The sequence below is a fragment of the Camelus bactrianus genome, chromosome 10, assembly GCF_048773025.1.
Source record: "Camelus bactrianus isolate YW-2024 breed Bactrian camel chromosome 10, ASM4877302v1, whole genome shotgun sequence".
In the NCBI taxonomy this organism is placed as follows: Eukaryota; Metazoa; Chordata; class Mammalia; order Artiodactyla; family Camelidae; genus Camelus; species Camelus bactrianus.
The window spans coordinates 7095672-7118324 of NC_133548.1; the positions used below are offsets into that span (position 1 = coordinate 7095672).

The 22653-nt window shown below is 55.2% G+C and overlaps 1 protein-coding gene across 1 annotated transcript; it reads left to right on the plus strand.

The window, feature by feature from the left end:
- The first annotated feature begins 1006 nt into the window (after positions 1–1006).
- On the plus strand, positions 1007–20762 carry EHD1 (EH domain containing 1). The gene is made up of 5 exons (XM_010957100.3): positions 1007–1689; positions 5091–5188; positions 15313–15725; positions 18068–18232; positions 18688–20762. Exons 1-5 carry the CDS (start codon positions 1286–1288, stop codon positions 19210–19212), a joined length of 1605 nt encoding a protein of 534 aa, XP_010955402.2. The 5' UTR covers positions 1007–1285; the 3' UTR covers positions 19213–20762.
- The last annotated feature ends 1891 nt before the right edge of the window (positions 20763–22653 follow it).

Sequence of the window (22653 nt, forward strand, 5' to 3'; positions counted from 1 at the left end):
ACATCACCTACTGAAGATTCTCACCAGCTCGGACAGCCAAGAGGGCCTGGGTGCGGCCAGGGATGATGGGGGGGGGGGGCATGAGCCTATTGGAACAGCCAGGAACTGGTAAGGAAGGGGACAAAAGTCAGAGTAAAAGACGGTAAGTGGTGGTGACCCAGAGAAGAAAGGGGAAGTATTTGGGTTTTTTAATTCCCCCTAAGTTCCCACAAGATTTCACTGTTGCCCCATATTTCCCCTCTTCCCCACATAGGGAATTTCCGATTTCACTTCCTCAAAACTCAAGGGCTAGAGGACCTGGGCTTCCTCTTTACACCCTCCCACAGATGCAGCCTCTTTACGGAGGCTGTCTCTTCTCCCCCACCTGTTATATGTCATATGTGTCCTCCACTGCTAGAGTCCCTCTCCCAATTCCCAGCCCCACTGCTGGTCAGACTTTCCCCATTCACCACCTCCCTTCCTATTTTTCTTTCTCCAGTCACCACCCTGTCTTGGATGTTCTACACCCTCAGCTTCCCCCACTACTTCTTTCCTGTCTCTCTCAGTCCCAAAGCAGATAAAAGATGAGGGGGTGAGAGGGAGTGTCAGGGAAGCAGAGGCGAGGGGGAGAAAAGACAGTGCAGACAAGAGGTGCAGGGCCCCCGGGGTCCTCCCATACTTCTGGGGATTCTGAGCCAGTGGGAGGAGGAGAACCGTTCATGGGGTCACTGCGGGTGGGGCGCGAAGTCGGGAAACTGGGGTGCCTAACTGGGAGTCTCGCGTGCTGGAAGGCGCGCAGACCCTGGGACCTCCTCGCGCCTGACGCCTGCTTCCCGCCTTCCCAACCGCAGCACTTCCGCGAGCAGCCCCACTAGGGGCGGGGTGAAACAGATGCGGTTGCCACGGCACCGGGGCCACGGGCTGGGAGCGGAACAAGCGGCGCTCGCAACAAGCGGCGCTCGCGAGATTTGCAATTGGCCAATGGGAGGCAGGGGAGGGGAGGACGTGGCTCGGAGTGCGAGGGCAGAGCTCTAACCCCTCCACCATTTCCCGCGGCCCCCCGTGGCGGCGGCGCGCGCGCCCGAACGCGCGGTCTGGCCTTATAAAGAGCGCACGGCGAGGCGCGCGCTCCACTGCGCAGAGGGCGCGCCAGGGCCGAGCCGTGCGCCTGCGCAGTGTGGGCCGCTCCCCGCCCCCTGCCCCGCTGCCCCTCAGCCGGCCGGCCGGGCCCCGCCTCGGCTCCGCGCCCTCGCCCGGCTCTCAGCCGCTGCTCCGATCCACAGCAGCCAGCCCAGTCTCCGGCAGCATGTTCAGCTGGGTTAGCAAGGATGCCCGCCGCAAGAAGGAGCCGGAGCTCTTCCAGACGGTGGCTGAGGGGCTGCGGCAGCTGTACGCGCAGAAGCTGCTGCCCCTGGAGGAGCACTACCGCTTCCACGAGTTCCACTCGCCCGCGCTGGAGGACGCTGACTTCGACAACAAGCCCATGGTGCTCCTCGTGGGCCAGTACAGCACGGGCAAGACCACCTTCATCCGGCACCTGATCGAGCAGGACTTCCCAGGGATGCGCATCGGGCCCGAGCCCACCACCGACTCCTTCATCGCGGTCATGCATGGCCCCACCGAGGGCATGGTGCCGGGCAACGCGCTGGTCGTCGACCCACGGCGCCCCTTCCGCAAGCTCAATGCCTTCGGCAACGCTTTCCTCAACAGGTACCCGCCCCTTGCCCCGGGGGAGCGCAGGGAGGGCGGCGGGGGTCCTGACCCTCTTACTGCTGCCTCCCCGGCTGTTCTTTGTCTTCGAGGCCCCCGCGACACCCTCAGCGACCACTCCCCAGGACTGGGTCCCCTGCCGCTTACCAGAGAAAACCCTACGGGGGAGGTGATCTGGGAGTGGGCGTCGCTGGCTTCCCCGGCTCTGTCATCCCCCAGAATTTTCCAAGTTATCAGTTTAACTCCCAACCCCACAGGCAGATCGCAGACTCACTTCCCTCAGTTAGTCTTGGTCTCCACCTCCTTCCCTCAGACGGGACGCACCTAATTCATTCAAAGCAACCCTCCACAACCCTCCCTTCAAGGGTCTGTTTCTTAAATGTCATGGAAAAATACAGTGAAACTTTCAGCCATTCCCTTTGCTGGTGTGGCGTTCATTGCCTCCCCTGGGACCGGTGGTTTTATGTAGGAGGGACGGGGAGGATCTGCTGTGGCCTGCTGAGTTTGGGACAGCCTGCACAGGCAGCAGCCAGACCCAGTGCCACTGCTTCTCCCAGGAACATCTCCAAAGGGCCTGTGATGCTTTAGGGGTTTCAGGAGTATGGGTCTGTGCTGCCAGGCGGTGGCTCTGGGAGCCTTGGAATGAGATTTGGGCCCCTCTGAAGACTCACTAGGACGTTTTCTAACGTACTTGGGCCTCAATTTCCCCAGTTAAATGGGTAAAACCCTGATGAGGGTAATCCTACAAGGTTCTAACCTTCATGAGGCTATGAATGAAATGCCTCCTCTCTCAGGAGTGCAACAGCCAAGCTCACTTTTCTCTAAAGGAACCCAGTGCTTCTAAAATCCTTCCCCTCACCCCCAGGGGACATACCGGAAGAACTTCACAGATCTGCCGACTCTGCCAAACCCCATTCAAAGAGTGACTCCACATGCCTTTCAAAATCTCTTAGGAGAAGAGCCTGGGAAAGAATCCTTGACTCTTGCTTTCCAGAAGGTCTCCACCCTGTATGATCACATTCCTTTCCAGACACTGTCTGGCCACACAGGGTAGACCAGCTCACCCTTGATCCAAGCCAGTGGCCAGGCCTACCTCTGTGAGCAGAGCTGACCTTTAATAGAAAAGACGGGCAGGCTTCTGTTGTCTCTCTGCCCCTTTCAGGCATTTAGACCTGTCCTGTTTCATGGCTGATGTCATTTGTGTGTCAGGGCCAGAGTAGAGCCCTTAAGAGGGAGACTTCTGAAAAGGCCCGGCCCCCTTAACCCTGAGCCCGCCTGCCTCCAGAGGATACTGGTGTTTTAGAATTGTTCTGCCTGTAGATAGGCGATTGGCTGACTGTCAGCTGGTGGGCGCCATACGATCTTGTGGAAAGTTTGGCTGCTCTGCTGGGAATTCCAAGCATTATTAGGTCTCTGTTTTCAGGCAGAAATTTGGGAAGCTAGAAGGGTAACTACACCTACTTCTATTGTCTTTAGGTGTCCACTTTTGATTGTGAGAGCAGAACTTTTTTGAAAAGAGAAATGGGAGTATGACCTGTTTTTTGAATTTGGAGACAGTTTCAGAGCTGGAAGATATCTTAAACACCATCTAGGCAGCCCCCACCTCCTTCGGAAACCGCAGCTCAGAGAGCCCAGCTGATTTGTAGAGTTCAGAGTTCTCCGACTGTCTGGCCTTTGTGCAGCCAGTTAGCACCTGCTGCTACCTCTGCCTGAAGAAGAGAGTAGTTCAGGAGCGCTGGGCCAGAGAGAGGCACTCTGATGCTGCTGCTGCCACAGGATCCGAAAACCACACTTTTAATTCCTTCTTGTCAACGCTTTCTCTCCAGAGGGTCCCAGAACACTAACGGCCCTGCCCACGGGAGCCTTATCAGCCGGGGGGGGGGGGGCGGGTGGTGGTGTGGGTTTGCACTCGAGCTGAGGCTGCGAGCTGTCGTCCACCAGCGCCACTGGCCGCCAGGCACACAAAGAGGGCTCTTCACTAGCTGACACAGCCTCTCCCCTGCTCTTAAAGAGAACCATTGAGTCACGGACTTGACTTTCCGGCCTTTTTTCCCTAAGTGGCTGCTCTAAGACTAAAATCAGACTGAGCAGGAGACAGGGCACAGCCAGGATATGCTCAGAGTGTCCTGTGTAAACTCATTGCGTAACTGCTACTTGTAGCTTGAGATAAAATCTGTGCGTCCTTATTGGTGAGGAAATGGATTGAGTGCATCTACGCTGCCTGCTCCCTTTCGTGTTTTCTGCCTCACTCCCCGGGCTTTGCAGAGATGTCAGCTAACTCTCTAGGCTCTTCACAAGGCATTTTTATGTACATTACTTCTCAGAGCCAACTCTACTTCAAATCCTCTTGTTTTGGTATTTTCTCCACTAATTCCCTTCCCTAGCAGGTGCCCCAGGTCCAATGTGTGGTTATTTACGGCACATGTACTCTGCTGCTGGCACCGGGCAGGATGAGGTCCAAGGTTTGTTCGTCCTGTGGGTCAGCTGGTTCTGCTCGGTTGTGCTTGCAGGCAGCACCTCTCGCCCTGGCCAGCTTCCCCCGGCCTGTGGGCTGCAGGCCACTTGAGGGGTGAGGCCAAAAGGAGAAGCTAATCATCTCAGATTCCTAGACGATAGGTCAGTATTTTCTTTGCTCACAGTACCTTTTACAGAGAAGTCTTTAAAGGAGTCTTTTCTGTGTCCAATCAAGAATCTCTGCTGTCAGTTGGGACAGCCCCTTGCTGTTCTGGACTGTTCAAAGCTCAGTGGGAACTCAGGCGCACACAGCTAAGCCCTCGCCCGTGAGTTGCCAGCCTCTCTCTGTGGCTTCGTTCTTCCTCAGTCTGCTGTGGCTTTCAGAGAACGGTGTCTGTACTTCCCTGCCCCACCATCCACCAGCCTGTGTGGTCCCCTGTCTGTCACTGGTCTCCCACTGCAATCCATTTTCTCAAGCAGCTGGGTGGAAGGGAGGGCTGGCCCCAACAGCAGTAAGAAAGGACCATCTCTCAGCAGGATGTGGAAATTTGGCCAAGCGGTTAAAAATTTGAATATGGAATTCCATGGTCCCAATTGTCACCCTTCTGTTTTCCTTCTGGAATTGAATGGTGGCCTAGGCTTGTGCAGTTTTCACTAACACGTCAGCAAACTTGAAAGTTGAACTCTTGAACTCTGGGGGAAAAGCTAAGTGAGGGAAGTGCTGATGTGGGTCAGTTTGAGCCTGCTAGTTGATTCCCAGTTAAGACAACATGTACAATTTGCTGGTCACCCCGGAAACTTAAGACAATAGAAAACCTCCTTTAAGTGCTTTGCTTCTGGAAAGGAAGCCAGAGGGGGAAATGGAGTACAGAAATCACCACTGTCCCATCAAGAGCAGCGATACCTGAGTCTTGACATCTCTCTTCCTGGCTCTTGCTCCCATGCAGGTTCATGTGTGCCCAGCTGCCCAACCCGGTCTTGGACAGCATAAGCATCATTGACACTCCCGGGATCCTGTCTGGAGAGAAACAGCGCATCAGCAGAGGTAAACAGGCTCCGACACAGCCCAGGGCACCTGGTGTAGTCAGACGACTTCTATCTGATGTCTGTGACATGGGCCAGCTGCTGCCCCAGTTTCTCTCAGCCTGAGTGAGAACCTGTCTTACGTCAGCCTTGTCAGCCTTGTCTCTGGTCGGTGCTTCAAGCCCGGTAGGGGCTGGAGCTGCTTTTTCCTTGGCTGCCTTTGCTGAGGTTACAAGAGCCATCAGGGTGAGACAGCAGCCAATTTTGTGTGGCTTTCGAGGTTTCCAGCCCCTGGGGCATGCTGGAGAGGAGGAGCACAGGCTGGCTGTGAGGTCCCAGGAAATTGCTTAGTGTCTGGGCTCCAGGGACCTCAGGCAGCACTGATGCTCTGAATGAGCTCCTGGCTCCCCTGGGGGCCCATTCACCTTAGTTTATGTTTGAAAGCTTTGCCTCCCAAGGCAGTATAAATTCCCAGTGAGTCCAGCAGGACTGTGAGAGAACAGTTTGACTTGAGGAAGCCAGCCAAAAGGAGAAGCTAGCAGCAATTTGTTAAACATTTAGGGTACAGTGGAAATATGTTTAAATTTGCTTAAATGTTGGTAATCAGAGCCTCCCTGGGCGCTTTGTGTAGCGTGAGGTTTTCATGCGGAATATTAGTGCACCAGGCCCGTTCTAGTTGTGTAAACTCCAGTTTTGATTTTGCCAAGCTTTTCTAAAGATCTGGTTCAGGATGCGCCTGCACTGGGTTCTGTTTCTGCTGCTGCCCCTTTTTGTAGAAGGAGGGGGACCTTGGGGCTTGAATGCTCTCTGGGAGGAGTTGGAGTGGGGACGCAGGCCGTGATATCTGGCAGGCTAGGAGTGGAGTCTGCAGCTGCAAATGTAAAAATGAAACAAAATCAGACTCAGAGGGGGTTGAGGACAAGTGACCAGATTTGTTTATCATTAACTTGCAAATCTCTCCTGCACCCCCTTTCCCTCCGGGCTGTCCAGCCCAGCGTTAGTGAGCTTTGCAGCTGAAGTTGGGAGGTAGTGTGTCTCTGCTGCGGCTCTGAGGGGGTGGGGCCCCATTCTCAGTGCTGAGAAACCTTGCTTCTCTTTTTTTCCAGGCTTGTGGGCCCCTGCCGTTATGGGATTGCATCAGAGCATACTGAAACTGCTCTCTATCTCTAAATCTGGTTTAAACTTTTAGGATCTCCACCCCTAATAATAATGATACTTCTAGGAGTTCAAGAGAGCAGATTTGGGAATCCCTTAGAAAAAGGCAAGGGCCATTTTTTTCTTTCTTACTGACATCATTGTTCCAATCTGGTTTTAAGAAAACGCCTGATAAACATGGCTTTTGCCTTGTCATTTGCCAAAGCAAGGCTAGAAACTCAGAGTAAGTTACTCTTAAAGAGAAAGACCTACAAAAGGGAGTTTATTCTCCGTCTGCCTCCAGGACTGAGCTTCCTGGAGGGACTTTTCTGAGGCTCTGTAGAGTTCTCTTTTTATGGCCTGGGGGAGTAGCTTGGGGAGGGGCTTTCTTGACTGGGGGCCATCAGGTCAGGTAGGTCAGTTGATGTGAACACCTCTTTGAGGAAAGGACAGTAATAGCTCATGAAAAGAGACATATCCCCCCAGATGCCACACACCTTAGGACCTTCAGTGTTGGCAGTTAAGGTGTTTGGGAGAAAGCTTTTAGGGTTCTTGTGGCCCCTGTTGTCTCCCTAAAAGAGAACTCAGGAACAGTTGTTTTCCAGCAGTGCTGTGAGGTTCCCCTGCTGGGCTGTCTTTGACACATCGGCCTGTGGCCTTAGCAGAGTGATGAGTTGGGAGGATCTGTCTTGCTACCACGGGGACCCTGCCCCCTTCCCTCTGCTTCCTTACCCCATTAGTGGAAAGGCAGACAGTGGTGTCCAAACTTGCCTTCTCTGGGACAGGCACCAGGGCAGTGCCCCAGTGTGCCCTCCAGTCAGGCACAGGGTGCATCTCAGGCATCTGCCCACGCAGATGGCAGATACTTGGAGGAGGAAGCCAACAGGAGACAGCGGGGTTCGCCGTTAGTGCTTCACCTCATGGGGCCTGCCTGTGCCCCTCACCATGTATGGCATGGCCCCTTTGGGTCCCTGGGCAGCCAGGAAGGCCTCCCCCACCCATCATGGGCAGGAATAAGGAGGTTGGCTTAAAGATAAGTACATCACTGTGGTTGGAAGAGGGCTTTCCTTCTGTGAAACAGAGATCAAACTGATTTTACAGACTATTTCTTTCCGTCCATAACCCTAGAGGTCTTGGTTTAAAGTGTTTTACTAAAAGTTACCAGGTTGGGATTTGCCGTGGAATATGTTTGGTGTCAGCGTTTTATCAGCGGGGAAAGACTATAGTGCGGTACCTCTTAGATGTGCTGGATGTGACCTTCAGGAGTGGCGTCCTCTAGGTGGACCGAGAAGGGGTAGGTTTCTCCTTCTTGGAGACCCCATTTGTCTGTCATTGCAAAGGTCCCGTGTCACTCAGCAGAGGAAGTCAGAGGAGGGCAGTGCGTTCCAGGCTCCCTGGCCCGCCGCCTCTGTGCTCCCTTTGCTGATAGCATGGAAAGCAGGTGTTTCCCTCTCAGAAGGATCAGGCCAACAGAAAACCTGGGTCCCGGACAAGCAGCATACGTTTCTGTTGTCTGCCGACCTCATCCCCTAGAAACAGAGCATCCTCCAGGAGGCTGCGTGGACATTAGAGTTGCTAATTACGTTTACTTCCAGTTCCCACCCTGTCTGCCTGGCCCCCCCCAAACTTTCCCCCATGGTCCCTAATGTGTGTAGGAAACATTGTCTGGAAAGATAAGGTAGGGCCTGTGCAGGTCCAAAGCCTTTGGGATGCAGCCCAGGCTCTGCAACAGACCCCTGAGAATTGTTACAGGGACGAGAAGGGGCCTCTCGGGGGTCTTGGGCTGTTCTTCTCCATTGTGCTAATCTACTTTAAAAATAATGTTCTTCTGTGTCAGCAGAGAAAGGTGACCTGTGGGGACAGCATTCATTCTTGGGTGCTGCCTGAGTGACTGATAAAGTGCATTCCAAAGGGCATCTGGGGCCTTGTGGGGCTGGTGGCCTTGGCTCCCAGCTGCTGGCTGCCTGCGCAGTCACAGCAGTGCCTGGGAGGGAGCAGGACCTTCCCACCACTGCTGGTCCTCAGTGGGCAGCGGCAGGAGGCGTCGTCCAAATGGAGGCCCCAACCCAGGAGGCAGGGGTCTGGCCAGGGCTCTCGTGCCATTCTCCCTACGAGGCTGTGAGCTGAGCCATAACTTTTGTACCTCGTTTTCCCCTGTGGGAGTCAAGTCAGCAGGGACGTGTTGTTTCAACTTGGATTAGGAGATAAGAGCTCGGCAGGCCTGGCTCTCTGCTGACCGCTGCCATGTGAACCTTGCCTATCACAGCAGCTGCGTCTGTGAGGATGCCCCTGCCTTTCAGATGAGACAGAGGCTTAGCAAAGTTAAGCAGCCCAAGAAGGCACAGGCTAACACTAGTTGGCACTGGGATTTGAACCCAGCAGAGGTGCGTACTAGTGTGCTGAAAGGCGGTGCTCTAGGGTGAGGAGCTCTGAGAGCTTGGCTCAGGGAAGTCTTTGGCCCTGCTAGGTTGGTACTGTGCAGGTATCAGCTCTCCCCGAATGCCCAGGAGCCACGCTTCTTCTCTTCAGGCCCCAGATCAGACTCCAAGTCCAGAAATGGGCCTGAGGTCTGGGGCTTTGAACAGCATTGCTGAGATTTTTACCCTATTCTCTGCCTGCAGCCAGAAATTGCCCCCACCAAGCCATCCATGACGGGCACTAGGAGTCCTGGCTAAGGCTGGCCGGTTCCCTGGGTTCTCACTTGCCCTTCTGCTGACTGACCCTGGTTTTTAGGCTCCATCCAAGGTCAGGAGCCATCTGCTTCCTCAACACTGGGGTAGGGAGCTGCCTGGAGCAAACCTGCAGCCCTCTGACCCAGAGGTGTCCCTTCCTGCTGACCACCTCCTGAGATGTCCAGCTTTTCAGCAGGGTTTTCTGCAGCCTATAGAACAGCTCCATGAGGTTGCCCAAAAGCCTTGTTCAAGGCTGAGTACTGCATCCATTCTGGGTTCCCAATGCCCACAGTACAGATAATGACAGGAGGTTCAAGTCCCAGGTCAGCACTTTAGAAGCTGGGGGCCCTAAGGAGTTGCTGAGCCCTGGGGAGTCACCTCAATAAAACAGGAATAGCAATACCAGCCTCATGGTTCTTGTTGATTACAGGAATTTACATGTGTTAAGCTTTTGCCCTAGTGCCTGGTGGCCAGTTAAGTGTTCAACAAATGTCAGCTGAATAAAAATAAAGACACTGAAAAATCCAGGGATTCCCAGACTTTGGGGAGGAAGACTTTTTTCCAAATAACATCCTGAGGAGTCTGGCAGAGGGGGAAGCACTGACTCAGCAGGGGCTTCCCTTCAGTCTCCAGGACCTTCTCTGGGTCCCTGGTCCCCGACCTCAGCACAGCTACCCTCCTCAAAGCCTTCCTCTCGCTACCACCCCCGACCCTAGCCAGCGCTGGCTGGGAATGCCACAGGCTCTGCCCAGGGTGTGGGCCGCTCTGCCCGCAGAAGAGTGGTACTAGCCTGTGCTGGCACGGCACCTGTTCTGGGGCTGCGAGCCTGGCGGCTGGCTGGGCGGCAGCTGGCCCAAGTGCCTGCAAATGCTCGGTTTATATTTGGGATACGAGGCATTCTTCACGCGTCAGGGGCGGCCGTTGCCTACACACCCATCAGAATCTGAGCTTCTTGAGCCCAAAATACAAATCCTGTGAATAAATAATTGCAAACATTTACGAAGTGCCTACAGTGTGCCAGGCGCTCACTCACACTCAAAGCAGAAGTCTGATGTCTTCACGTTGCTGATGAAGAGATGGAGGCTCGGAGAGGGTTACCCCACTGGCTGTTGAGTAGAAGGTTCAGGATTCAAATGTGGGCCTGATTCCAGAGTCCAGCTGTCTTCTTCTTGGCCCCCCTATCCTTTGTTGCTTATTTCTAGGCCAGATTTATTGAGGTCTGTGTTATATACAGTAAAATTCACTCTGTGAAGCAGCAGTGTACCCACCAGCTGGACCAAGATACAGAGTTTCCATTACCCCCAGAAAGTTCCCCACACCCCTTTGAAGTCCCTCCTGGCCCAGACAGCCACTGATCTTTGTCCCTCAAGTTGTGCCTTTCCGGAAAGTTGTAAGTGGAATCATACAGTGTGAAGCCTTTTGTGTCTGTCTTTCACTGAACATGTGCTTTTGAGGTTCATTGTGTATTTGAGAGTCTGCAGTTCATTCCTTTTGGGAGCTGTTGTCTCCCATCACATGGATGGACTGTGACTTGTCATCCATGCACCTGTTAAAGGGCATCTGTGTTTCCATTTTGGGGCAGTTTTAAATAAAGCTGCTGTAAACCTTCATGTAGAGTGCAAATTTTAATTTCTTAATTTGTCTTGGGTAAATACCTAGCTGTGGGAGGCCCCTTTCTCCTAACCGCTGTGCCCCACTGGAAGAGTCCTTCCCTTAAGAACTTTAGCTTAAGGAAGCTCAGAACAAGTTCACAGGGTAGACTCTTAGTTCTCTAATCTTTCTTGTTCCCCTGCACCCCTTCCTCCCGGCCCCAGCGCGAGTTAGAAGCCTGCATGATGAGAGCTGTAGCAAGAAGCACTGAGGCCCACGCAGCTTGAATGGCAGGAAGCAAAAGTCGATTGAAGACAAACCGTCTATTGTTTGTGTTCTAGAAACTTCTGGAATGTATGAAGCAGCTTTTCCCCCAGCTGCTGAAAGTACCTGTGTTTGGAGGGTGCTGGGCTGGGGTGAGGACGCATCACAACTGCTCCCTTCACCTTGGTGCCGGAGGGTGGGACTCGTGACTCTCAGCGGGAAGGCAGCCCAGGTCCCCGAGGTCAGCCTGCAGAGCGGCTCCTCTTTCCCTCTCCTCCCTCACCCTCAGGACTGTGTATATAGCAAAACATGCATAATGTGAGTTACCATTTTAACAATTTTAAGTGTACAGTTCAGTAGCATTAACTACTTTCTCATTGTTGTGCAAACATCACCACCAACAAGTCCTGAACTTTTTTCATCTTTCCAAACTGAAACTGTCCCCATTAAACAGCAACCCCCTTCTTCCCTTTCCCAGCCTCTGGACCCCACCGTTCTACTTTCTGTCTCTGGATTGGACTCTGGGGACCTCAGACTAGTGGACTCACACTCTGTAACTGGCTTATTTCATAATGTCTTCAAGGTCCCAGAACTCTGAGCCAGAGCTTTTCTCTTATCAGCACTGGCTTTTATTCACACTGCAGGCTCAGCCTTTTTTTTCCAGCTCACCCCCTTGGAGCGTGTTGTCCGGGTCCTTTGTGGGTGTCAGCGCCCTCACAACCATCTGCCTGAGACTACAGCACCTGGTCCACACACGGTCGGCGGGGAATAGTTTTCTCCCCATCAGGCACCGTGCCTTCCCGCTTCTGCTGAGGAATTGCTCTGCCTTTTGTGGGGTCTGATGCCTGATCCTGCCCCTGAGGCCGACCTCTACGTGTCAGTGCCTGCGGCAGTGCTTGGAGGGGGCAGGAGGTTCCTCCCTGGACTTGTCACCTGCCACCGAGCCTTAGGCCTCTGGTGGCCTCTGGGCACCACAGCTGTGGGTTAGTCCAGCCTTCAGTGCCTGTGGTGACACTCAGGCTGAGTGAGGGATTGGTGGGCTGAGGGCTGTTGGATGGGCCTAATGGTGGCTGTGGCCATGTGCTAGGATATGGTCCCCCACCTGCAATGACGTTGCACAGACCAGATCGTTGTGACCCTCTTCATAACCTGTGGGCGTGCTTGGCCAGCCACCGGGTCTCTCTCACCAAGTGTGAGCACTTTCCTTACAAACAGGAAATTTCCTTCATCTGCAAAAAAAACGGTTTTAGCTCTGTTGGCTTCAGCTTGAGGTGTTGGCAAGTAACTGGATTTGTGGGCAGGGCCGTGGGGGACACCTCGGATCTGGTTGGTCTCCCAGACCTGGTGCCTTCTTCAGAGACTCTCCTCCTCCTCCTCCTCTCTCTCCCCCTCCCCACTATGTGCCTCCCACCGCTGGCCACTGGGGGAGGGGAGGAGTGAGGCCGCATTGGGTGGAGTCTGGGGGTGACCTCAGCTCCCTGCATGCTGTCCTGACTCTGGAGCCAAAGCTAACTCGGCCTCCAGCCTAGCCCATCAGGGCGCCCCTGTTCCCATCACCTCGGTTTTGGCATTGCCGCCTCCCCAGCTGTGTGAATCTGTGGTCTGATTTGAACTTCTGGTGGTCTGAGGACAAACAGTGTGATGAGGGAAGAAGTGGGGCCTCATTTTTGCTGAGAGGGAGCTGCCGTTCAGTCCTGAGTCATCGCTTTTCCAGCACTGACCTGCCGGTTCCAGAGCCAACCATAAAAGGAGGTGGTGGCCTGGCCCGGCCACCCCACTCCCAGTCCGCTCCCCTCCGCCTGCTCCTCGTGTCTGGGGCCCCTTGTACTTTGGAACCAGCAGCCTGGGTGGTGGCTGGTGGCGGGCACATGAGTGAGCCAGCCCTTGCCCTGTCCCCTCCCAAGCCCTCTGGGTGCAGGGGATCTGGTGCCCAGCCATTTCTGATGTCTGCTTGGGCCTCTGGAAGGCTGATGGCTCCCCTGCCCGGGCTCAAGTTCAATTCACAGGGGCTTTGCTGCTTCCACCCTGTTAAGAAATGACTGCTGCGGGGGCTGCCTCCGATCAGAGCAGCCTGTTTCCCCCTGTGCTGGGGTGGGAACAGGTTGTCCTGCGAGGCTACGGGCTCAGTTGAGGGAAGCAGTGCTTTTTGGGCTTTCCTTCAGTTTCGGTGTCTCGCCACAGGGACAAAAGCCGGCCTCTGGCCTTAGAGCCAGGCTAAATGTTTGTCACTCTTTGTTCCTGACCAGTGATGCAGTCCCAGCCACTCAGTCTTCATTCCATGGGGCCCTACCATCTCCCCCGATCCCCGCCCCCGGCCTGGGCCTGCCCGACCCATGGGTGTCATTCCGGTGCTGGGGCCTGGAGCCCGACACATCACCTCCTTTAATCCTCCCTGTGACCTTAGGAGAAGGAACTGTTATTTGACTTTTATAGATGAAAAAGTATAAATCAGAAATTAAGAACTTCAGGCCACAGAATCAGTGGCTGGAGCCTGGAGTTGAATCCAGAGCTTTCTTACTAAAAGCCTATGTTTTTTCTGAGTGCCCCAGTGTGGAATGCTGCTGCTCCAGGCACCCAGATGACTCAAGCCCACTTGAACCTGGGGGCCTGGCGGCCAAATGTTTGTCTCAACAAACACAGCTTCACCCTGGGCCCACCCTGCACGTCCCTGTTTAGCTTAGAGCCCTCTTGTGCAGGGGGCCGGCTTTCTGGCTCCAGTGGAGGCGGCCTCATCAGGGCGGCTGTGGACTTTCATTCAGCCCGGAGGGCCTGGCGGGACAGGAGAGCTGGACTGCGCTCTGGTGAACTGCTCAGCTGGTGCCTTACAAGGGGGACGCTGAGGGCTGTCCTCCCCGTGGCACTGTGAGTCACTCTGGGCCTTTTGTTGACACTTTGTCCCTTTCTTTGGTCTCCTCCTCTACCTGCTACTTTTCTGTTTCCTGCCGTCCAGGGAAGGCCTGTCAATCCCAGCCTGGTCAGGGTGGGGAGTGTGGGAGCAGGCCCTGCGGGTGGGGGAGGTTGGTTTTGGCCCATTTCTGGGCAGTGTCCCAGGCCCTTCTTTATAGGAGCGGCTTCTCTGGCTTCTTCCCAGGAGCGTGACTACTCTGGTTCCTAAGTACACAGTGGTTCCTAAGAAGTCTGGCCTGCATTTCGGGTGGCCTATGGTAGGAGCTGAAGAACCAGGAGATGTGCCTAGAATCATCCAGAGAGGAGATAGCAGCTCAGGGGCTGGGACCCAAGCTTCCCCAAAACTTTTAGGTCATTGTTTCCACATAGTCTTCCTGCCTTTCCTTAGTGTTCTTAAAAGATGAGAAACAGAATTTTCACTTTTTCTGGGGACAGTGCCTCCAGAAGTGGAACATTTTGAAGTGGTATAATTGTAAGATAGGATACAAATTAAACCACTATTGCCCAGTCTTGCAAATCCACTGGCTTAAATCAGGTATCTGATGGTCCAAGACCATCCTGAACCCAAGGTGGCTATTCCAGCTCCTGCCATCACACCTACATTCCAGTCCTCGGGGAGGGAGAAGAGGACAAAGGGTTCGTGCGCCTTTTCTTTTCTTGTTCATTTCTGCTGCGAGAGAGGCTGGGAAATTCAGTCTTAAGCTGAGGGGGTTGCGTGAATGCAGCTAACATTAGACAGTTCTGTTATTAAAGGAAGCGTCCCAGGCAGCAGTCTGCCACATGTGGCATGGTTCACCAGTGGGCCTTTATTGGTTGGTGGGAAACAGCAGGGAATAGAGTTGAGATCAGGAGTTTAGTCCAGTCATTTTAGAGAAGATTTAAGACCTGGAGAGGGAAGTGGTTTGCAGTGCTTCATAGGCTTGTGGTAGAGCAGGGGTCACTGAACTGTTTCTGTAAGGGTCAGGGTGTTAATATGTTTGGCTTTGTAGGCCTTAGAATATCTGCCACGATAACTGAGCTCTGCTGTTGCAGCACAAAAGCAGCCGTAGATGGTACAGATGAGCGGGCTGTGTGCCAATAAAACTTTATTAATGAATACAGGTGGCAGGCCAGATCTGGCCCCGGAGCTGTAGTTTGCAACCCCTGTTGTAGAGAATAAATGAGATTCTTGCAGAGCAGGGAGCCCCACATGTAGCACTGAACAGGTAGCAGCTGCAGGTCTCGCTGCTGTTTGTCGCTGCTGTGCAGAGGCCCCTGTGGTGCTGAGCCGTGCTGCTGGGGGTCTCCTCCTCACTCTTGCTGTAGTCGGACCCACCCTAGAGCTTGGACTCTGACTTCCTTTGCATTGTTAAGCACCTCTTCATGCCAGGTGCTATATTGGTGAGGGTGTTACCATGATGGGTACAGAAGTAGGGAGGCCTGGTGACCCTGCCCTCAGGGTGCTGTGCTGTCCACATGAGTACGTTCTTGGAATTTAAATGACCCCAGGCTGCGAAGTACCAGGCCAAGTCAGAGACAAGAGCCATCAGAGCCTCCTGGCCCCTGGCTCCCCTGACTCACCCTCTTTCTCTTCCCACAGGTTATGACTTCGCGGCCGTCCTGGAGTGGTTCGCCGAGCGGGTTGACCGCATCATCCTGCTCTTTGATGCCCACAAGTTGGACATCTCTGACGAGTTCTCGGAAGTCATCAAGGCCCTCAAGAACCACGAGGACAAGATCCGCGTGGTGCTGAACAAGGCTGACCAGATCGAGACCCAGCAGCTGATGCGGGTCTATGGGGCCCTCATGTGGTCCCTGGGGAAGATCATCAACACGCCCGAGGTGGTCCGGGTGTACATCGGCTCCTTCTGGTCCCACCCACTCCTCATCCCCGACAACCGCAAGCTCTTTGAGGCTGAGGAGCAAGACCTCTTCAAAGACATCCAGTCTCTGCCCCGAAACGCCGCCCTCCGGAAGCTCAATGACCTGATCAAGCGGGCACGGCTGGCCAAGGTAGAGCTGGCGGTGGGGACGACCCAGGGGGCTCTGGGACAGCCACTCAGGGCACCGGGATTGGATGCCCAAGACCCAGGCCTTCAGAGCCATGGCCATGCTGTGCCATGCCTTGTCTGGACCTGTCCTCTGGTGCACCTGTGGGTGCAGCCTTTTCCTAAATGAGATTCTTTTTAACTCACATAAACATCAAAAAGGATGGTACCACTGTACCAAGGGGCACCCTGGGAAGTGGATAGTGGGTGAGGGTGCTGCTTGAGGCCTCATCGGCCCCCTCCCCGGGTCTGTCGAGCACTGCAGTGCACTCAGCAGGTGCTGGGCACTGGGGTCGCAGTAGGGACTGACGGGCCCCCACCCTCCTGGCACTGGCCATCTGAGTGGGGGAAAGGAGGACACATAAAGAAAGAGTATGATGTATTTGTACTGTCTCAGGGTAAGCACGGGGTGCTGCAGAGGCAGGCGACTAGAGAGCGATCCTGGGCGGGGGTGGGCAGGACCGGGGGGCCTCAAGCGGGAGATGACTCTTAGGCCGGGACAGGAGGTAGTCAGTGGAGAGATGGGGCACAAGCCTGTGGGCCCAGAGAGAACTGCTGGGTGGCCTCCACCCAAGAGGCCTTGTCAATCATCCCTGCCCCTCCGTGGAATCGCTGGGCCTGCTGGCAGCTGCCGACTACGTCTGGATTGCTCAAGAGTTTGGAATCTCAGTGCCTGGCCAAGCACTTCAGGGAGATCCTGGGTGGCTGGGGCTGGGAAACAAAGTTAAGACCACTATTGGACCCTTCAAACACTGAGAAACAGAATGTGTTTCCTTAGGACATGTGATTTTGAATGGCACCATATCGGGAGCCTCTTTGGGTGGCAGGGCCTGTCCTGCAAGAGCCAGGAGGAGCCCCGAGGGCTGTGCTCCTGTCCCCAGGAAGCCGGCTGCCTGCATGTAGCCCAGAGGTTTTGCGACTGCATAGGCCGAACACAGTGGCCCGGGGCACCCCATGCCGTCTTAAGGCCCAGAGTCAGGTAGCTTTGGGTGCTCCCTAGCCTGAGTAATGGGAAGTGACCCTTCATCCCTACCCCCAGCTGCGTCTTCACCCTCATCACCCAAAGTACTCCTGGACCCACAAATTGGAATTTACTAGAAGCGTAGGGTCTCAGGCCCCACCTCTACCCTATGGAACCAGGATCTGCATTTGGACACAGTCCCCTGGTGATCTGTGTGCATAGTAAAGATGCAGAAGCCTGCTCTGGAGGCTGCATATTTCTCTAGATATCTCACTTCTGGAACCTTCCTGGTGAGTAGAGCTGGTTCTGAGGAAGGAACCCATGTAACTAGCTCCTGGCCTCAAAGGGCCAAGGGACGGCCTGAGCTGAAGAGGGAGTGGCAGTAAGTGGAGGAGAGAGCTGGCTTCCTATTTTCCGGTCCGGTCTCTGCTCAGTTGCAGGGAAAGGCAGCTCCCCTGTCCCCTGCCCAGCCCCTCTCCTGGCAGGGCCACCCATGCTCTCGCTTAGCCTCCTTCCAGGAAAGAACAAAGGGCAGACTTCAGCCCCTGCTGGTTCATCTACAGAGATAGTGTGTTATTGCCTGGCCCTTGGACACACTGAGTCACCATGTCTGGAAAGCCCTGTCCTCTCCAGTCTTGTCCTGCACCTGCTGTTTTGAGACTGTTCCCTTTTTCTGGAGTGAGCTGCTCTCTGCTGGCCTGTGATGGGTGGAGCTGTGACTGTGACTGTGACCGGCTTGCTTCCCTTGGTCAGTGCTCAGCCAGTCTCCCGACCCTGGGCAGACAGGGTCAGGCCAGCGGAGGGGGTTTTATGGGGTGGAGCTGGCAGTCTGGGAGAAGGTCGCATGAGGCTGACTGGCCGCAGCCCCTCCACGGCTGGATGTTGCTTGGCAAGGGACTGTAGTGCCCTCGGAAGGTTGCCAGCATTACTGGCCCACTATCAGGAAGTGAAGGGTGTGCTGTCTTAATTGGCAGATGTCTAACCAAGGTACTGAGCTTAGGTAAAGCCTGAAACATCTGGGAAAAGCCTTGTGCGATTTTTCTAACCCTTAGTTGTCCCCGAGGTTGTCAGGATGGTAGAGGGGAACATAACTCGGGTTGTGCTGGAGTTTTGTGAACTGGACATCAGCATCCAAAGACTTGTGTAAGCAGGATGGTGTGAACATATTCTGTGTCTGATGGACTGAGGCGCTGCCGAGGGAGGTGGGTGTGCCGCGGAGAAACAGAAAGAATGTGGGCTTCAGGGCAACAACAATCCCAGCTTTCTGGGGCAGCCTAGGTGCAGGCCATGCTCCTGACAAGGTGTCCAGGAAGCACCTGACACCTGCCCCTTCCCTGTCTTCACAGGTCCATGCCTACATCATCAGCTCCCTCAAGAAGGAGATGCCCAATGTCTTTGGTAAAGAGAGCAAAAAGAAAGAGCTGGTGAACAATCTGGGAGAGATCTACCAGAAGATTGAGCGGGAGCATCAGATCTCCCCCGGCGACTTCCCAAACCTCCGCAAGATGCAGGTATGGCTGTCTCTTGCACCCTAAGAGGGCTGCTGGTGATCAGGGAATGAGGAGGGTGCTGGGGCAGTGGTTTTGGAGGAAACCCTGGCTCCATTGGTTGGGGCTTCCGAAAGTGGAAGCAGCTGGGTTAATCACCAGCACCCCACCCGAACTGGAGAAGTTGACCACGGCCATGACAGCTCACAGGGGAATGTGGTGACTCACCCTGAACGGTAGGGAGGGGGCGGGGCTGTGCCAAGCATCCCAACCTCCAAGTTTATCCCTGCCACAGCCCTACAAGAAGGAGACTGTTGTACCTCTGATTTACAGATGGGGGAGCCCAGGCCCAGAGGGGTTAACTGAGTTGCCTGGGATAAGGGGTTGGGGCCTTGTTGTGGAGCCAGCTCTTCTTGGGATCCCTTGCCGGAGTCTGGGAGGCCCAATCCAGTCCCATCCTTCCTCCTTTCCCACCACAGGAGCTCTTGCAGACCCAGGACTTCAGCAAGTTCCAGGCCCTGAAGCCCAAGCTGCTGGACACAGTGGACGACATGCTGGCCAACGACATCGCCCGGCTGATGGTGATGGTGCGCCAGGAGGAGTCCCTGATGCCCGCCCAGGTGGTGAAGGGCGGCGCCTTCGAGGGCACCATGAACGGGCCCTTCGGGCATGGCTATGGCGAGGGGGCTGGCGAGGGCATTGATGACGTCGAGTGGGTGGTGGGCAAGGACAAGCCCACCTACGATGAGATCTTCTACACCCTGTCACCTGTCAATGGCAAGATCACGGGCGCCAACGCCAAGAAGGAGATGGTGAAGTCCAAGCTGCCCAACACGGTCCTGGGGAAGATCTGGAAGCTGGCCGACGTGGACCGGGATGGGCTGCTGGACGATGAGGAGTTCGCGCTGGCCAACCACCTCATCAAAGTCAAGCTGGAGGGCCACGAGCTGCCCGCTGACCTGCCCCCACACCTGATCCCTCCCTCCAAGCGGAGGCACGAGTGACCACCCCGCCATCCACGACCCCACCTCAGTGCCCAGCCAGGCAGAGGCTAGGGGAGGAGAGGGTTAGCGGTTCTCAAGTCCATAAAGACTGAGTGATGTTTCCTCAGCTCGCAAAAGAAAACCACCATCTTTCTCTTAAGGCTGCTCTTGGGGGAGGCAGGGGTGATACTCGTATGTGAATGATGGAATTTTGTGCATAAGAACTACGGATATTTTTAATATATAACGTTAGAGGCAGCGTTCTTTCTTGCCTCCTCTGGCTGGCAGCCCCACGCATGGACAGCCGCTGCCCTCCCCGCCTTCTCTGCGGCCCACGCAGCAGCCCTGTGACCGAGACCAGGGGGAAGCCACCCGGCACGCCCCTCCAGTCTCTGGGGGCCCTGAGGACATGTGCAGACCCAGACTGGGATTCCCTTTTGTGTCTAGGTGGAGTCCCTCCATCCGGACTGCAGCTTCCCTCCCCACCCAGTCCTGCCTCCTCCTAGGCTCCCAGATGGAGTTGGATCTCGTGCCTTCCTTCTTCCCTTCCCCATGGCCCCCTGTCTGCAAGTCCTGCTCCTTGCTCTCATGTCCCCCTGGCTCCACAGCCACAGAAGCAAGGCCCAGCTGCCTTTTTGAGGGGACTCCAAGGGATGGGTGGATGTGGGAGACTGTCTTCTGGAAAAATACATAAGCTGGTTTTTGTTCTGTAAAATGACACCTCTCATACTTGACTGAATTTTCCAGTAACTTCCCAACCTCTTGTTCAGAAGCTGTGATCTTTGTCCCCTTCCCCACACTCCAGGCGGGGGACAGCTCCACTCAGGAGCCATTAGAGCTGGGGTATGCGCAGAGCACACCCTGCCCGAGACCCCAGAGCTCGTGTTTCCTGTTTCATCCTCTCACTTTCCTGGAACATTCTGGGCACTTCCCTGCCCCACCTCTGGTGGATGGTGGGTCCCTGTGAGCCTGCTATGGCGTGGTGCTCCAGGTACAGAGACCAGGGACAACCCGGTCCCTTCCCTCTCCCACCTGCCTTCTTCCCTACTCCTGAGCACAGGAGGATGGCAACTTGACTTGGATGCCCTTAAACCAGTCCCCCAGGCTGAGCAGCCTGAGCCGGCAAGCAACCAAGTCAGGCCTCCTCACTCTGCTTTGCCTCGGCTGGGCTGTCCCAAGGACAGCCTCTGGGGGCTTGGGTGTCCTGCTGGCCAACGTTCAGCCGCCAGGGCCTGGCGCTGCCACTGCAGAGCCTCTGTGCCAGAGGGAGCAGGCTTCCCACCAGGCCCGCCCATGGGGTCTCAGGACTCCTCCACTCTGACCTCTGACCCCTGACCCTGCCCACCCTTCCAGTGCTGCCCTCTAGGCCTCAGCTGGGTCCCAGTCACCCAGAACACCTTTTTGCCTCCCGCTGGCTGTGGCCCACCATTCACATGGTATTGGGAGGATAGAGGCAGCATCCTCTTTGGAAACTCACTGAGGCACAGTGGCTTATCCACATTTGTCTGTGGGAAGAAAAAGCAACTGAAGACAAGGCTTTCTCACATTAAAAGAAGTTGAATTGTGCTGAAGCTGGCTCCTGGTGCTTAGATGTCTCTTCTGGGCCTGCGCCCCACACTGCCTGCTCAGTGCTGGCAGAGCATTTGGGGCCGAGATACCAGCAGGGACAGGTTGGCAAGCCTGCCCGGGTGAGGTGGTGGTCCCTGCCCAGCCGTGCTCAGTTCTGCAGCATCTGCTGCCTCCTATTAATAGAGTGAGGCCTGGAAATGGGGCTGATGACCCCCTTTCCTTGTGCTAGGTGGGGGCTGAGCAGGGATAGTTTATTTTGGGGAAAGATGGGATAAAGCAATTGTGGGGGCCTCTGATGACAGGATTAGGCTCCCCCACTCTCAGGTCTAAGGGAGGAGGTGCCTGCCTACGACCATCTTCACAGCATCTTCTCCAACCTGGGCTCTGCCCCAGCCATAGACAGACAGGTGGGTGCCCACAGGGCTCTGGGCACTGGGAGGTATCAAGCAGATGGGGTGTACTGGGCTCCGTGCTGGCCCCAGGGTTGTTTAGAGACAGGGAAGCCAGTACTTTGAAGGCAGACCAAGCAGATAACACCAGCGACAAAAATACAAAGGGTTGGCCCAGCCTATGTCACAGATAGGGGACTGTTTTTGCCCGCAGAGAGGAGGGTGACAACTTGGGAGCCAACGCGCCATGGAAGGGTGTGGATTTAAGGTGCGATTGGGTGGAGACTGCTCCAGGCACACTTGGGGCAAAAGGCAGGATGTGAACAGTTGCCTGCGGGTTTTGAGGACCAGGCACTGTGCTCCAGCCCAGGTGGTGGGCGTCTGGTCTGATGAGTGAGGCAGCAGGAGCTCCCCAGCCCTCCCTGCACCACTCAGAGCGTTTGCTTTGTGCTAGGTTTACCCTGACCGTAGTGACCTGGGAGCTCAGCGTCCTCTCCACCTCACAGCTGAGAACCTGAGACTCAGGAGAGCTGGAAGATCAAGTGCAGCAGGACAAGATTCAAACCATGGTCTGCGCAACTCCAGAATGTGCGCTTCACTGTTTCTAATGGAAAATACCCTTTAAAAGGAAAACCAGAGCTCACTGTGTCTCCTGAAGTCTGCAGCTCTAGACTCAGATTTGAGAAACACACATGGAAGATTAAATGCTGTCACTGCAGTCTGGGGCCCTGGAAACTGGGGGCAGCCCCTCAATTTCCAAGGTCACTGAAGAGGCAGAGCAGGCTCCTTCAAGCTGTCAGAGCACAAAGAAAACACAAGACTTAAGGGTCCTCTTGGGACATGAGTGTGAGAACCCCTGCCCGGCTTGCTCTGCCCCTGCACTGCGGGACACCTGGGCCCCCCTCCCTGGGCCCCTCATCCTTATGGTGGCTGACCCAGGAAGTGACTGCTGACCAGAGGCTTGAAGAGGGGCCACGGGCACACATCTGCCCCAGATCTCATGCCCTGGTTTTGGCTTTACAGGTTGTGGGGGAGTCTTCTCTCCGCCATGATGAGGTGTGGCCAGTGGGTATGGACTAAGGTATCCCTGTGGGGGGCCAGACCCTGCCCCTTGCCTTCTCCCCAGGTCCCTAGTTGGCCAGGATCCTGGGTGAAAGGCCCCCTCTTCCGAGGCTGGTCTGGGGCACGGGACCAGGTTCCACCAGAGCTTCTGAAGTTGGAGAACTTGGGGCAATCTGCCCACGTGATACCTCAGATACCAGGGCCCACCCTCTGGGCCCTCACACAGTGGCTCTTTTATACATGGACCTTCCATGTGAGAGCAATAAACATTTCTTCTGCTCCTTAATAAACAAAAAAGTTAACCATGAATCCAGCTCAGTGCCCTCTTATCTCAAATGGGCTGGTCAGAGGACTTGCCCACAGACAAGGTCACCAGGTTGTGACAGGGTTAGGAATTCCACCAAGTCCTGCCCCTCAGGATTCAAAGTAGCTGGCTTGGAAA

Excerpts from the sequence above, each read along its gene's own strand:
- EHD1 (XM_010957100.3), top strand. The coding sequence starts at position 1,286 with ATGTTCAGCTGGGTTAGCAAGGATGCCCGCCGCAAGAAGGAGCCGGAG. Across the intron at positions 1,690-5,090 it reads GGCAACGCTTTCCTCAACAG|GTTCATGTGTGCCCAGCTGC; the intron begins GTACCCGCCCCT and ends GCTCCCATGCAG. Across the intron at positions 5,189-15,312 it reads GAAACAGCGCATCAGCAGAG|GTTATGACTTCGCGGCCGTC; the intron begins GTAAACAGGCTC and ends CTCTTCCCACAG.